At 41.4% G+C, this 15,487-nt stretch overlaps 1 protein-coding gene across 2 annotated transcripts in view; it reads right to left on the bottom strand.

Moving 5' to 3' along the window:
- The window catches only part of ADAMTSL1 (ADAMTS like 1), a gene marked incomplete at its 5' end in the record, with an annotated part of 379,578 nt that overhangs the window by 136,939 nt on the left and 227,152 nt on the right, over positions 1–15,487 (bottom strand). For both annotated transcript variants that reach the window (XM_080921555.1, XM_080921554.1), the window contains one exon: positions 10,633–10,762. In XM_080921555.1, the coding sequence (XP_080777681.1) occupies positions 10,633–10,762 (130 nt within the window). The remainder of the gene's footprint in view (positions 1–10,632; positions 10,763–15,487) is intronic.

Consider the following 15,487-nt stretch of genomic DNA (forward strand, 5'->3'; position numbering starts at 1 on the left):
TCTTCATGAGTCAAGATTTCTTTTTCCTTTTTCTTTTTTTAAGGGAAAGGAGTTCTATGAGTCAGCATTGGGTTTTAGAGGACTCGCTTAGGTCGATTTGAGCTCTGTTTACACGCTTCATTTCCTAAGGGCTTGGCTTGCCCTGAGAAGTATTGGCTCTGATGGAGTTTTGACTCTGCCCCATTCAGTGCAAGCCTTCTCCAGGAGCAGTGCTCCGTCCTGGTAACTAGAAGTGTGAGATGGAGAAAGAAAACCTTGTGACTTGTTTTGGGTTATGGGCTACAGGAGTCGGATGCTGACACTTTTTCTGGTACTCCTGGGCCTATATGGAGTGTCTGAGATAGGGAAGCTAGCAGCTGCGGTGATGGATGGATAGACCTCTGTCATCAGTAAAGCGAATGACTGGCTCCTAGCTCTTCCTTTCCTTAAGTTTTATATATTCTCTCATACATCACATCCTGACCACAGTTTCCTCTCCCTCCAATCCTCCTATACCCTGAGCCCAATCTGGACCTGCCATTTGGGGGTTGTATGTCTCTCTAAGGCAGTGGTTGTCAAAGTATGGACCTCAGCCTCCTTGGGGCTCTCATATCAGGCATTTACATCACAGTTCATAATAGTAGCAAAATTACAGTTATGAAGTAGCAGTGAAATAATTTCATGGTTGGTCATCACCATAGCATGAGGGATGTATTAAAGGTCACAGCATTAGGAAGGCTGAGAGCCACTGTTCCAAAGACTTATTTAACTATAAAGGTAGGACAAGAATAGGACCATCATAAGTGTGTGGGGAAACTGCATACTGAATATAGCATAGTATACATTAAGAGTCTGGCACCACACATGATGTGGTGGCTTTAATGAGCCCCATTGGCTAATGTATTTAAGCACCCATTCCTCAGTTGGTAACAGTGTTTGGAGAGGGTACAGATCGTTTAGGAGGTGCTCCATAATGGAGGGGTCACATCCCTGGCGGTGGGCTGTAAGGCTGATAGCCTCACCCCACTTCCTGTTTCCCTCTGTCCTTCCTGTGTTGTGAACAAAGGTGTGGTCAGACAGTTTTCTGCCGGCAGAAATGCCTTATCTGCTTTTATGAACTTTAGCTCTCTGGAACCATAAACCAAAAACAAGTTCTTTAAGAAGTTGCTTTTGGTCATGGTGATTTCATCACAGACACAAAAGAATAGGAAAAACACGGTGCCTGGTATATTGCCTGCGCCAAGTAGATGTAAGCATTAGAAAACTGTATCTGACTCAAAGGTAGGCTCAGGTTATTTATTGGCTGTACCACAGTTGGAGTTTCCTTGTTCTCCGGCTCTACTCCGTTCTCTTCTTCTTTCTATTATCCTTATCCCCTTCCATATGTGTTTGTGGAGACAACCAGCTAGGAATACATCACAGTTGACACAAACCTCACCTTGTTCTGACTTATCAATCACAGGATTCTCTGTCAGGACAACACAGCTCATTTTCTGCTGTCACCTTACTTGCCAAAAGGACTCCCCGCCCCCTTTGTTGTAGTTCCTAAGACATACTATGTTCAGAGTTTTTGGTTTGATTTGAGTAGGAATGGCTCCTGTAGGAATTCAAGAACTAAACAAGAAGAACCATACAAGAACTAAAGTAACTTTCTTAGTATGTATTCATATATATATGAATGTTTAGTCATGAGGGACTGGAACTCTTTGATAGACTTAGAAGGATTAGGAGGTGTGGACTTGTTGGAGAAAGTGTGTCACTAGGGGCAGGCTTTGAGGTTTCAAAAGCCCACACAAGGCCTACTCTCTTTCTGTTTCTGTCTCTGTCTCTCTGTCTCTGCCTCTTTCTTTCTTTGTCTATCTCTGTCTGTCTGTATCTTCTTTTCTTTCCCTCTATGTCTCTCTTTCTTTTTCTTTCTCTGTCTGTCTGACTCCCTCTCTCTCTCTCTCTCTCTCTCTCTCTCTCTCTCTCTCTCTCCCTCTCTCTCTCCCTCCCTCCCTCCCTCTCCCCCCCCTCTCTCTCCCTCCCTCCCCCCCCCTGCCTGTAGATCAGAATGGAGCTCTCATTTATCGCCCCATTCCCACCATGATAAGAACAAACTAACTTCTGAAACTGTAAGCAACCTTCAAATAAAATGCCCCTCACATTCTTTTTTTTTTTTTTTTTTTTTTTAAAGAGTTTCCTTGGTCCCACTGTCTCTTTATAGCAATGGAACAGTGCCTAAGTCAGGGGTACTGAAATCTCTGTCTTCTTGCTCATATTTCCTCATCTCATTAAGGTACTTAAAATACTTGTTATCAGATTAAGTAACAATGTCAAATGGATTGTCCTAATAGGTCCCACCTTCTGAAGAACTTGTAAACATTATGGATGCTTCCCTTTTCAGTATGGCCACCTTTTGCTATTTAGGATGAACACTGTGGTGGTTTGAATAAGAATGGCCCCCCATAGGCCATGGGATATTCTATTCATAGATTCCCTTAACTGTGCTCCCATCACTATTTGGTTAAAAAATTTTAGGGAATACTACGATGAGTAGGAAATAAGCACAAGGACTTAGACCAGAGACTTAGGGATTGGGAAGAAGTTCCTTGTTTCCTGACTCTTAGGGATTGGGAAGAAGTTCTTTGTTTCCTGATTCTTAGGGATTGGGAAGAAGTTCCTTGTTTCCTGACTCTTAGGGATTGGGAAGAAGTTCCTTGTTTCCTGACTGCTTTAGAGGCCAGAAGTACTTATCCTTACCCTCTACCCCAGTTGTCAGAATGATTATCTCTGACAGGTAGGGGACTGGGCCATACAAGAACTAAAGTAACTTCCTTAGGCAGCAAGGAAAATAAAAGCCACAGTGTTTTAACTTGAAACCCTGTTCTTTGTCTGCATCATAAGGAATCTTTCCTTTTCTGATAGGGAATATTTAGCACTGCTAAGTCCCCTCTTGGTGTTTGTCTTAGTCACTGATGCACTGCTGTAAAGAGACATCATAATCAAGACAACTCTTGTAAAATAGCATTTAATTGGGGGCTTCCTTAAGTTTCAATATTGTTATAGTTTCAAAAATTGGACAAATTTTTGACTGCCATTAACTCCAGGACTTTCAAAATTGATAATAGAGAGAGCCAAAAAAAAAAAAAAAAAAAAAAAGTCTTTCTTTTCAAGGTTCTGTAAACTGATTTGTACGTAGCAAGATTTCTGAACTATTAAACTCCAATGTTTCATTGTGACATCAGGGTTTAAAACATGCGAGTCTGAGGTTAACTCCGTTGTGCAGAGCATGCATGGTAGGACTGAGGCCCCAGATAGAACTCAGGCACCAAAGAGAAACAAAACAAAAACCCAAACAAACAAACAAATGGTCACAAAGAAAAGGCCTCGACCATCTCTAAGAACTGCATTCTCAGCTTCAGAGAACAAAGAGGGCTTTGTCTGTGACTAGAGCCACAGCACAATGCCTGAATGCCTGGCACAGGAGACCTTCAATAAGTACTTACTCAATGCGGACTGAGCAACGAGAAACTCGACTATCTTTCAGAGCATCCCAAACTTCTAAGTATAGGGATGCAGGCTGTTTTATATTCTTTGCTCACATACAAATGTGACTGAGGTATTGTGAAAATTTTCCCATCTCAGTCTGTAGCTGTCCTCGAGGCCTGAAAGCCAGGCCTAAGCGCCTCACGTGAAAAGTAAAATCACATTCTCCATACGGGTTATGGTTCTTTATCATGGGATTTTTTTTTTCTAAGAGAACCCATGCATATTTTCTTCCTTATTGATTCTGTAGGAAATATAATCCTCATCTTCGAAGGATCTCAGGATGGTAGTTCGAACAGGACCTCAGTGATCAAGTGGCCAGTGATCATTAGCTACCTTGATGGTGACTTCTATATGATTCCCTCACCTGTGGTGCCATTTTCCTGTCAGGTTGACAGGTTTCGTCAGCACAAACTGGAGGGAGCAAACAACGCTGACATTTGCACTGCTTTTCGTCAATGGAAATATCACAACACACTGTACCATTTATGATTCTACATGAGAAACAATGGCGATACGTAGGCGGTAATAAAAGCTAGCCATCCAATTGTCTTGGGTGGTCAGCATGGGTCATCTTTATTCAAGCCAAACTGGCCCTTTTTAGGACCCTGTTTAAGCTTCTTCTCTGAGCTCCTCTTACTCAGTCAAAGCATCTTTAGGACATGAGGCCACCACAGGTGTTTATGGCACCTACTTCGTGTCCTTTTCTTTGATCTGAAGAATGTTTTCTCTCCTTCACTTGGATGAATCCTACTTTTATGCTTTATCATTCAGCTTGGGCTCTAGCTCCTTGAGGAATAAGCCACCTCGAGGCCTCAGGTTCCCTCGGAACCATTACTGTTTTGACGTGGCATCTTCAAGATGGGGTTTTGTGTTTCGTTCATTCTGAGGACTGGTACCAGAAGCCTGCTGGGCATGAAGATGCCTGCCTGTTTCATCTTTACTGTTTCAGAATTAAAATGTAAACATCCTCTCTGCTTTAACTTTTGAGCGGAAACTGAACAGAGGTTGACGGTCTGTATAAAGACTTCATGTAGCTTAGGCAGGGTTTCGTGGTCTAAGGGGACATCCAGTTATTTAGGTGTTAAGAAATCAGAAAAGGTTTCCTTCTTCAGACTTGGTGGATGGGTGTCTCTAAAGCTGTTGTTTGCACCTTTCTAGAATGAATCATCTACTCTTTCAGGTAGGTACATTTTGTTGTTTCATGTTCTCTCTAGCTCCATGAAGTTGAAATCTCTGTGTATAAAGTAATTTTAGCTTCCCCACAATGCTAATTTTTATTTTTGTTGATATCAAAATGTTACTGAAACAATTCTAACATTCCTCGTGAAGAAGCAGCCCAGGATCACCACCCAATGAGCCTAACAATTAAGAAGCATGGTGCGCTGTTGTAATTTTCCTATCAGCAGGAGAAAGGGAAAATGTGGAAGACACACCAGGGTATGCTTGATGAAGGCATGGTGGTAAGAGTTATTACTCCAAAGACATCTGAGCATGGTCTCTAAATCTGGACTTAATGTCTGTGGATGCTGGTGAGCTTTGGTGAGCTTTTGCTTTATGAATTTAAAAGCTAGTATGGACTGAGCCAGAAAGCAGCAAAAGGGAGTCAGCAGAAGACAAACCAGTCATTAGACAGCATGTTGAAACAGCAGCCCTTAAAACCAGACCAGGGGGCCTGTGACGCTTTGAAAGCTCCATCAACTCAATGAAAACATGACTGTCTTAAAAGGTGACACCTTTTGCTCTGGCCATTTTAAGTGAATATAAAAGAAAAGTTGAAGTTGGAAATCATGTGCTGTCAGTGTGCATGGGTCTTGTTAGTGTACAATAAAGTGGGTGTTCTGGTCTGCTTTTAAAAGAGGGGACTCTGTGACCCCCAACACTCCCCTTAAATAAGGATTCTCAGCTTCTTTTATTCTTGGTGGTTCTCAGAAGAGTCCTAGGATTGAGCAAAGAGATTAGGGCTAGCCCAGGGAGTGGAGAGAGGGAGCGGCAAGAGACTGAATAGCATTCCTGGAATTAGGAGCGCCCCCTCCACTGTTTATCTCCCCAGCACCACTCAGCTGTTCTCTGTTGCACAGCAATAAGAGTTTAGTTTAAGAAGTATGTTAGAACAAAGCTGCAGAAATTGCCTGGAATTTCCTTCATTTTCAGCCATCTGGCTTTCATTGCTGACTTTGTTCCCCTCCTCCACATACATTTACCAAATCTTTTCAACACACATTGGCCAAGCTATCAAATGCTTATAATTAATAACACTCCTACATTTTAAAAAAAAGTAGTGCTTTCTGGTTTTCTTTGGCTGCTCATATCACTACTCTTATAAACCAGGGAGATAGTGACTTATCTATTAAGACTTAGCTCAAACTTAATCAAATTTAAGTCTTACATAAAAATATATGCTCTCATGGAAATTATAACTAGTGTTTCCCGGCAAAACTAAAAGATGACTATATATTTCTCTGAGCGAGGATTATGATTTTGTTTTTATTTCTCTTCATTTTTAATTTTTGAGGCAGACTTGGGTGCTCTGGCACCTTAGGCAGGCCTGAAATTCACAATCTTTCTGATTTGACATCTGAGTTCTGTGATTTTAGGCATGTGTTTTTATACCTGGAAATGTGTGTGTGTGTGTGTGTGTGTGTGTGTGTGTGTGTAGTGGAAGTAACAGGGTATTGAACCCAGGGCCTTATGCATGTTATTCAAACACCCAGACACTGAGTTACACCCTAGCACAGATACTATTAACATATAGAATATAAAACTGTTGTCATTGTTGACAGTCGTACCCCGTAGCCAGTGCTGGCCCGGAACTCATTATGTAACCCAGGCTTACCACAACGCCATGGCGATCTGCTTGCCTCAGTCCCTTAATTACTAACACTGTAGCTGTGACTCACTATACCAAGTGTTCTAAAATGTTATCCCATTTTAACGAAGAAAATAAAGCTCTAAAACTGTCTGTTGCTTTTCAAAGGTTAGTAAAAAGTGGCCAAAGAGGCTTGGACCACAGATCTACATCTATTTGCTTGTCCTGAGTGTCTCAGGGATGAGAAAGCTTCACAGTGCCAAGTGAAAACTTGAACCTTCTGAGCAATAAATACAATACGATCTTGTTTACCAATATCTTGTATATTTGTGTATGCTCACAAACATATATAAATTCATAGAAATTAGCCTTGAAGCATATACACCAAGCTACTAGCATGCCTCTCTCTGGGCAAGAAAGAGTAGGAAAAGTGACTAAGACGGTGTAAGGGGGAGGGTTACATTGCTGCCCTGATTACTACTGCTGTGCTTGAGGGGTTAAAAATTATTTGTTTTAAGAATTTTGTGCTCGATTCCTGCCCTTCTTTCTCCCTCCAGTTCTTCTCATGCCCCCTCATCCCATCTTGAATTCATGATCTCTTCTATAATTATTATTGTCTGATTGTTTTTATAGACACACACATACACACACATCTACTGAGCCTAGTTAGCACTGTTTGGGTGTACATGTGTTTAGAACTGACCACTTAAGATTGGAAAACCTATCAGAGGGGTTTATTCCTAGAGAAAACTGATTCTCTCTCCGTCAACATCTACTGATTACCTGTAGTTCCTCACCCAGGGGCCTTACAAACTGTTTTCCCATACACATGGCATGTGTGGTCATCGTGCAGGGCAGGTCATGTGTAGGCAACTATACTGTCATGGCTGCAGCATCCCTGACATGCATCGAAGCATCAGACACTTTCTCAAGTAGCCATTTTGATCCTCTGTCTCTTCCTATCTTTTTACCTTCTCTTCCTTGATATTCCCTCGAGTTTTAAAGGGAATATCTTCATGAGCTACCTAGATAATTAGAACACCCAGAAAGTTTTGTTTTTTAATAAATTGGGTACAGAGACTGACTTCTTTGCCCACAATGGCTCTTGGCCAACCCCACTCACTGGTAGCACACTTTGGAAGATGTTAGAGCCTCTGAGACTCAAATTGCTTAGTGTTAAAAATTCGCAAAGGAGTTTCTTTCTCTATGAAAGTAACTCCTTTCCTATAAACTTTGAAGAAAGTTCTCACTGATAGCTTAAAGCAAAACTGCATCCAATATTTTATGGCCAATTTTAGGGACAGTTGAAAAGGAATACATATTTATCTTCCACAGACTCTTCCCTGCCCTCCCAGAACCAACCTTTCCACTAGCCATTGCTAACAACCACCCCTCTGTCCTGTCCCTTCCATCAGTGCGTCCTTCTTTACTTTGCATATACTTTTCTGTATATGAGTTAACATAAATACTATAATCATAGTTATATTTTAGTTTGACAATTAATGTCTTGAGTTTATGAAAACGGAGCCTAAAAATGGCATCTTAAAGGTCACCTGGAAGATGGGAGGGAGAGCAATAAAGAGGAGAGAAATAGCTGTGATACTTTGTGCTCTTATTCTCAGCATGGTCCAAACTTTGGGAATTAAAAACATGGCCTCCAGGTGAGCAATCACCTGCCACCTGTTGGTTCCTAGATCATAGCCATAAAGAGAGAAGGATTAAAACATAAAGCTGAGAGCAAGGACTTTAAAATCTAGCCCCTTCAATAGAAACTACCATCTTTTTAAAAGTTACTTAAGGAGAATGAGCATTGCACAGATGTGCACATATGTACTCAAAAATATACACCAAAGCTAGAAAAGGTTCTTCCAGCCTGCACTGTGCTCCTGCTGTGGGTGACCAGGTCTAAAAGCTGCATGTGAGAACACTGACAAAAGTCAGACATATGCTTCTGATACAAACTCAGTTTCACACAGAAGAGACCAGAAGGATCACGTGTGGGTCTCAGAAGCTACTCCAGAAAGATAGATGCCTTTGGTGCACTGAATGCCACAGCATTGGTCCCTGCACAGGTGAGAGCTTCCTCACTGACGATCAGAGGAGGGAGGCATATCTTAACCCACAGTGAAGACTTGAAGCATTTCTCTATGTTGCATAGGAATGCCGTGGTTTTTTTTTTTTTTTTCCCCAAAAAAAGCATGTGGATTTCAGCAGAGGTCAAGAGCATAAAAGACTGCGTAGAAAGATTGGACCCATTGTAAGATACATCAAAACACAGAAGCTTGCTGAAAAATAGAGAACTGAAGATATAAATGACTTCTGACTAGACCAAGGTTGTAGAGAAGAAATGCACATGGCTACACCTCTACCAAACAAATATGTATACATCTTACTCCAAGGGGATCAGGAAGAGAGGGCTGTTCTGAAGGTATCCCAAAATAGTCCACAGGAGAATCGATTTTTAAAAAGCAGCATAAATTAGTCTTAATCTAAATTAATCTTAGCCCTTTGAGAATGAGAAAGAATACTTGTGTCATATTAATAATAATAATAATAATAATAATAATAATAATAATAATAATAATAATAATATAATTTTCTGCTCAGAGAAAGAATGGATTTAGTGGATACACATGCCAGCAATTTTCTCCTAGTCCAAGTACTGACTCCTTGGCCTTGCCTTAGCTTATCACAGCAGTGGGATGTGCTAAAAAGACACTTCTGATTTCCTAATGATGGCAACTGAGTAGGATATAAAGGACAGCAGTTGACAACACACAGAAAAACTGATAGTTGTCTGAAGCTTCTGCCTATGGGATAATGAATAACGGCTGGATATTTGCGTGGGGCATGACAACCTCATGTTGTCTTGTCCAGTAATTTCATTCACGGGGGAACAGAGAGAACAGTTAACTTGCTGAGGCTACATAGCTAGATGGTGACAGACAGGATGAGACTCAGCCCTGCTCACCTTCTAGCCAAGTGCCTGGCAGCTTTCTTTTAATATGGGAGACTGTCACCAAGTAGAGGAGTTTGTATTCTTTCCTAATCAACTAAAGTCATAGGGTATCACATTCGGACAGTGGAGAGTTTGGGACAGTTGAGGAACTAGTTGCCCCAGGGGTACATGCATATAGCAACCAGGCTGCAAACTAGCTTGGGCTTTAACACACTGGGTCTAGCTTCTCTTTGTCTGCTTCTCTCTGCCTAGCCCTTGACTCTGTTTTCCTGCCTGATGTTCTGATGGGTGGGGCGTTGTTCCAGGCAAGTAGCTTGCTTTGGAGGATATGGCAAGGCTGGCCAAGGTCACTTCTATAGTTGAAGGGGGAAGCTCAGTCTTAGCATTCAGATCAATACCACAACGGGGACCAGAGAATCACCATGAAGCTGTGTCACATGATTAGAGAAAACTTGTTTCTTTCAAGTCCAAAAGTAAGGAATCTACTGGAGCTGGCTGAGAAGGAAGACAGTGGGCACCCAGGCCTTACCAGCAAGCTACTGTGAGCACCCAAAAACAGTAGAGTGACTCTTGGATTTTTTTGCAGAGAAATGAGAACTATTCAGAAGCAAGATTCCTTTCATATCTAGGACATGACCTTATCAGATACCATTCCTCAATGCAGTCTTAGATTTGCAAGTCTGGCTTTAGTTCCTCAAACCTTCCACATCCAAACCAGAATCATATAGGGGATTTTCTCCAAAAAAGTATCTAAAAGGCAAATTTCTCGAGACACCATAAAATCATGTGGACCAAAGCAGTGATTGGATTGATTAGCAAAGACTCAAGGTTGGGCGATAATGAGACACAGGCAAGGCTCAACAATGAAATGCTCTAATCGATTTCACGCATGTGGAATGATACACACAGGCCCCCAAGCACGCTAGAATGAATCTGTATGCTGTGTGCACACAGATTTCACAGTGGCTCAGTTATACCACCCAGGTGATTGGAAAGCCAGTTTATTACTATGGTTCAAGGCTTTGGGATATGGGCTAAGATGCAACACAGATCATGAAGTCTGTGGTCAGTTCATTTTCACTTTAGGGGAAAACAATAGAGTTCTACATGCATCTAACATCCACACCATAAATTTGCTCAATGCACGGAGCCTCTGGACTATATGACCATTGATTGGGGTAGAATTCCAGGGCCCTGCTTTCAATTAAATTTAAGTGGATTTGACTAGAAGTTTGAACTGATGCTAATTGGTTTTCAAAACACTGGGTAACAATAAACGTTCCTCTGTTACCCATAGAGAGATGCACCCAGTTCAGCACATGCTCCTGGTTGGCAGGGGCAGCAATACATCCCTTACCTTGCTGGGCACGGATCCAAGTTGCAGGACTTCAGGAGCGGTGGGGGCCGTCTGCTGGTCACACACAGGTTCTCATCAGCCATCTCCCGGGTCTGTTTGTTCAGGCAGCTCACCACGGCCTCCTGGACACCTGTGTACAAATCACACTGTCAGGCCAGAGTGCAGAGTGGGTGTGTGTTGGGGTGATGAAGTGTAGACAGGCAGCTGGTGAGAGGTCTCTGATCAGTGGGATTCTCACTCCACATTAGAGGCTCCAGTTTGAAGCACAGCACTGCCACTCTTGTTAAGAATCACTTGATCTAGAGCTGGAGGTGTGGCTCAGTGGTTAGGTGATTGCTCAGCATGCACAAAGCCCTGGGTTTGTATTCAGGCACCAAAATTCTTTAAACGTAGTTATTCCACTGGAAAGGAGGAATTCATGAGCCCGTGACCTCTCTCAGTATACCTCTCGAGTAGGGCAACTTTCTGAAAACATAGGTGGCTGGGATGCTTTAACAATGCTACGAGGCAGTCCAGCAACTAGTGGAATTAGTGTTGAAAATACCAAAAAACAAATCTACCATGTGACCCAGCTAAACCACTTCTTAGCATATGCCAAGAGGACTCAACATCCCAGTTCACAGATATTTGCTAGTTTAGACGTTCTCACTGCTTCTTCATTCACAATACCCAGGAAATGGAAACAACCTAAATTAATGTCCTTAACTGATGAATGAATAATGAAAATTTGGTATGTATATAGAATGGAAGGATATCATGAACTTTGTAGGCAGAGATAGAACTAGAAAAGAACATTTTGATTGAAGTAACCTACACCTAGAAACAAACATGAAATGTTCTCTCTCATCTGAGGTTCATACTTTTAAATCTTCAAATGTGAGTATATAACTTGGAGTAACTATTGGACCAGAACAGGAATCGTTGCCAGTGTAGGGAAATGGGGGAGAGATAGAAGGGGGCACAGTGGGGCACAAGTAATGTAAGGAGGACATAAAAAATGGGGGCTTTAATTAGGAAGTGGGGAGATTAATACAGATAAAGAAGAGGGTAAAATAATAATGATGTCTGAAAAGGTAAATACATTTTTAGTATCTACCAAAAAATTACATAACACACACACACACACACACACACACACACACACACACACACACACAGTTTCAATAAAAATTTCTCATCTGGGCTGAAAATGCTTCCTTCTGTATCTACAGAGTATTAAACAAAAGTCCAAACACCAGGCATGAGAAACCCCAATTTAAATTGTTGGTCAGGGTTGTCCAAGAGACCTCCCCAAACATAAGCTATTGCGATTGTACTTGCTTGCTTCCTAGATGTTGAAAACAACGTGTTCTCTGGACACATGACTGAGATGATCTCAACCGGTTCTGTTCCAAAGACATCCTCCCTGACAACTGGTTTTCATGGAAACAGAAGGCAGCATGCAAGCTGTAAAGGGAGGGAAGTAATAGATAATGCTACTCCGTCATAATGCCTATGAACTAAATCAATGATCAGCATAAGCATGGCAACCCTAGGAGTGCAATAATGGTACAGGTACCATGGTGGAAACCAAGAGCACTCTAATTGAACTGAAGACCTGCTTACCCACAGAAAGGCAAGCCTGATACTGGAAAACCCAGTCAATTCACGGGAGTGAGTGAGATTGTGGATTTGGTAGAGAACCTATTAGTGCCACATAATTCCTAACTATGTTCTAAATATGTTTCCTTCTACCCACAGATAGGTATAGGTCTCACCCTTCATGAAAGAAGTGTCTTCTTGTAACAAACAGAGATCACAGAAAATTACAACCAATCAAAATGTGTGGTGCCCAGCCGCAAAGGATACATCCAAAAATGCACCACTTGCTGTAAAGCTCAGGAATCATAGGGAAGATGGGACGAAAAGATTATAAAACCCAGAAGAACAGGAGGTTTGAGATATTGCCTCCCAGAAGTATCTGAGAACCTGTGAACAAAAAGTCTTATCAACATGCCTAAACTTTATCCAAAAAGAGCAATGCCGATAAACATGTTAACATGAGGAGGAAATCTAATAGGCCTTCAACCCTAGATGAAGAACTACAGGCAATTAGAGAATCCTAAGAGCAAGAAAACTAGCCTTTCCTAGGGAAGCGACCCCAATGAATTGATACCAAGTGATACTCAGCCCTGAAATCATAAACATCTGAGTAACTTTAGATGAATTGAGCAGGTTGTATTTATATGTTTAAGAACACACACACACATGCACAAACATACACATAAGCATACACATACATATTTTGTGTGCATGTATGTGCAAGTTAAAGAAATAGAGACCATGAATTTGAGACAGATCAAGGGAAGATGCATGAGAAAAGTTGAAGGGAGGGAAGGGTAAATGGTGTAATTACATTTTAATGTCAAAAAAATTAAGAAAATGTTACTAGACCATATAGCCACCAATAATTTAGTGTAGAAGGAGCAGAAGAGAGTAGCAGGTAATCGTTACCATACCAACAAATGAAAAGAGATCCTAAGAGACCTGACACCAAACATTATATTTTAATGAAGGAGACATATTTTAGTGAAAGAGGGGCATGACATCACATTTTAGTGTCCAGCAGTCTATATCCTACTCTGCTCCTGGTAGCATTCTTTTGATTCTGTTTAATTTCTTCCGTGATGCAGGGCAGCTTTGGAAGTGCATAGTGACTATAGCCATAGAAAACAATATCCCCATAGACACCTGCACAACCCAGATCATGTTAACACAGTCTTTTGATCAGAGACTGACAAAGGCTACTGAGTAAATAATCCAAGATGGTCCACAGGGTACCCTGTGGAGACATTAAAGGAGCATAAAGCACCTAAATGAGTTCACTGAACAGACAATTTATTCTATTGCCGGGAGCTGTGACAGCTACCAAATACAGTGTTCCCTATGGTCCAGCTACTGTAGCTAAGTACTTAGCACACATCATTCATTCTCTCTACAATTCTGAGGCAAACCCTATTTACAGAAATAGAAACTGAAGCTTAGAGGCATGAGAAGACTTTCCCGAGGTCACATGGTTCCCGAGGTCACATGGTTGCTGAATGGTGAAGCCGAGTATGTCTGAGGCTCTAAGAGCTAACCGCCAGCATTTACACCCAATACTAAGAGGCTGTCATCTCTGCCTCCCTAGACATCTTCACAAATAACCTAGACATTTGTCTGGAATCCTTTCAGCAGCATGCAGTTTAAGGGAAGTGGCGAGACAAGACATTCTTGCTAATTTGCTTTGAGCCACACACAGTTATATATGCAAAGATACCCACATCTAAAGATACAGATATATTCTTAGAACTTTATATATAGTTATAACTAATATATGGATATCCATTTTCTCTCCTCTCTCTCTCTCTCTCTCTCTCTCATACTGTTTCACAAAATGATACCTAAGAGAATATAAGTACCTACTGCTTCTTAGTTTTCTTGCTATCTACCCTTGATTTCTTTGAGTCTCTCAGCAAGAGAATGCTTCCCAAATTGATGTTACATTGACCTAGGTCACCAAGCAAGAGCCCCATTTAATACATGGCACTGCAAAATCAGAATCCCAATTAGTTTCCTTCCATCTAAGATATTATTTTTGTCATTAATAGACTGTGGTATTTGTCGTGCTTCTGACATAGCCTTTTCAGCATTTTATTCCTTTGCCCCTAAGCTTTTATGGCATCAAATTTCCTTTAATTTGTAATGGCCAGATCCGTGTGAAACATTTAAGATTTATGGATATTCCAATCATTCTATCATAGTATGTAATGCCAACTGTGGGCAGGTCTCCAAATCTGCAAATTCATGGTATGACAACATAACTGAAATAGATCACAAGATAATGTGGCTTCCATCTGTGATTTCCCAAGGGGATGGTATCGGATTCCTAGAGTCGTGGTGACAAGCCACTGCATGCAGCTTACTGTTATGGTTTTATCCCCTGAAGGCTCGTGATCTGGGGCTTTGGTTGCCAACTGAAGGGAACAGTATTGAACCCTGCTACTAATGCTGTTAAAATACTTTTAAAATGCTATCAAGCCTAGAGCCACTACTGCCAAAATGTGACAATTTAATGCATGGGGAGTGCTTCATGGCACAGTAGGTAACCAAGACCAAGCAAATTATCTGTAACTTTGCTGGGTGTGATAGCTCATGCCTATAGTCCCCGAACCCAGGAAGGTAAGGCAGGAAAACTTAGTATGAGGCCAGGCTGTACACATGTTCACCATGAGTTCTGGGCCAGCGTGGGCAACAGAGTCCCTGTCTCCAAAAGCAAGAATCAAAAGTCTAAACAACCACACAATTTCTGGGCCTAAACAGTGAGTACCTTTGACAGATTCATAGTACTATGGCCAGGTGTAAGGAGGAAAGTAGGTCACTGGAAATGTGCCCTGCAAAGACACACCAGCCTTTCTCCACAATGAAGATGATAAGAATAAATTTTCTTGCATCCTAGTCCTGCTGCCATGACACCCCACCTCACTACAGGGATATGACTGTGAAGGATACTAGCTATGGACTGGGTCCCTTAAACTGTGAGCCAAAGAAAACTGTTCTTCTTTGAAAATGTTTCCCTCGGGTATATGTCACAGCGATGGATGGAAACACCAACAGCCATGCTTACTGTCACAGAATCTACAGCTGTGTTGTGCTAGAAATGATTTTCTAAATCACACTCACAACAGCTTTCACAAGGAGCAAAACATCTAGGAATATATCTAACAAAACAGCTGAGCAACCTCTTCACAGTAAAATCCTTAGAAGAGGCAAAGACTTCAAATATCTATAGATAAATAGATTTAATATTGTAAAAATAGCTTTATTAATGTGTTTT

The sequence above is a fragment of the Micromys minutus genome (assembly GCF_963924665.1).
Source record: "Micromys minutus genome assembly, chromosome: 9".
In the NCBI taxonomy this organism is placed as follows: Eukaryota; Metazoa; Chordata; class Mammalia; order Rodentia; family Muridae; genus Micromys; species Micromys minutus.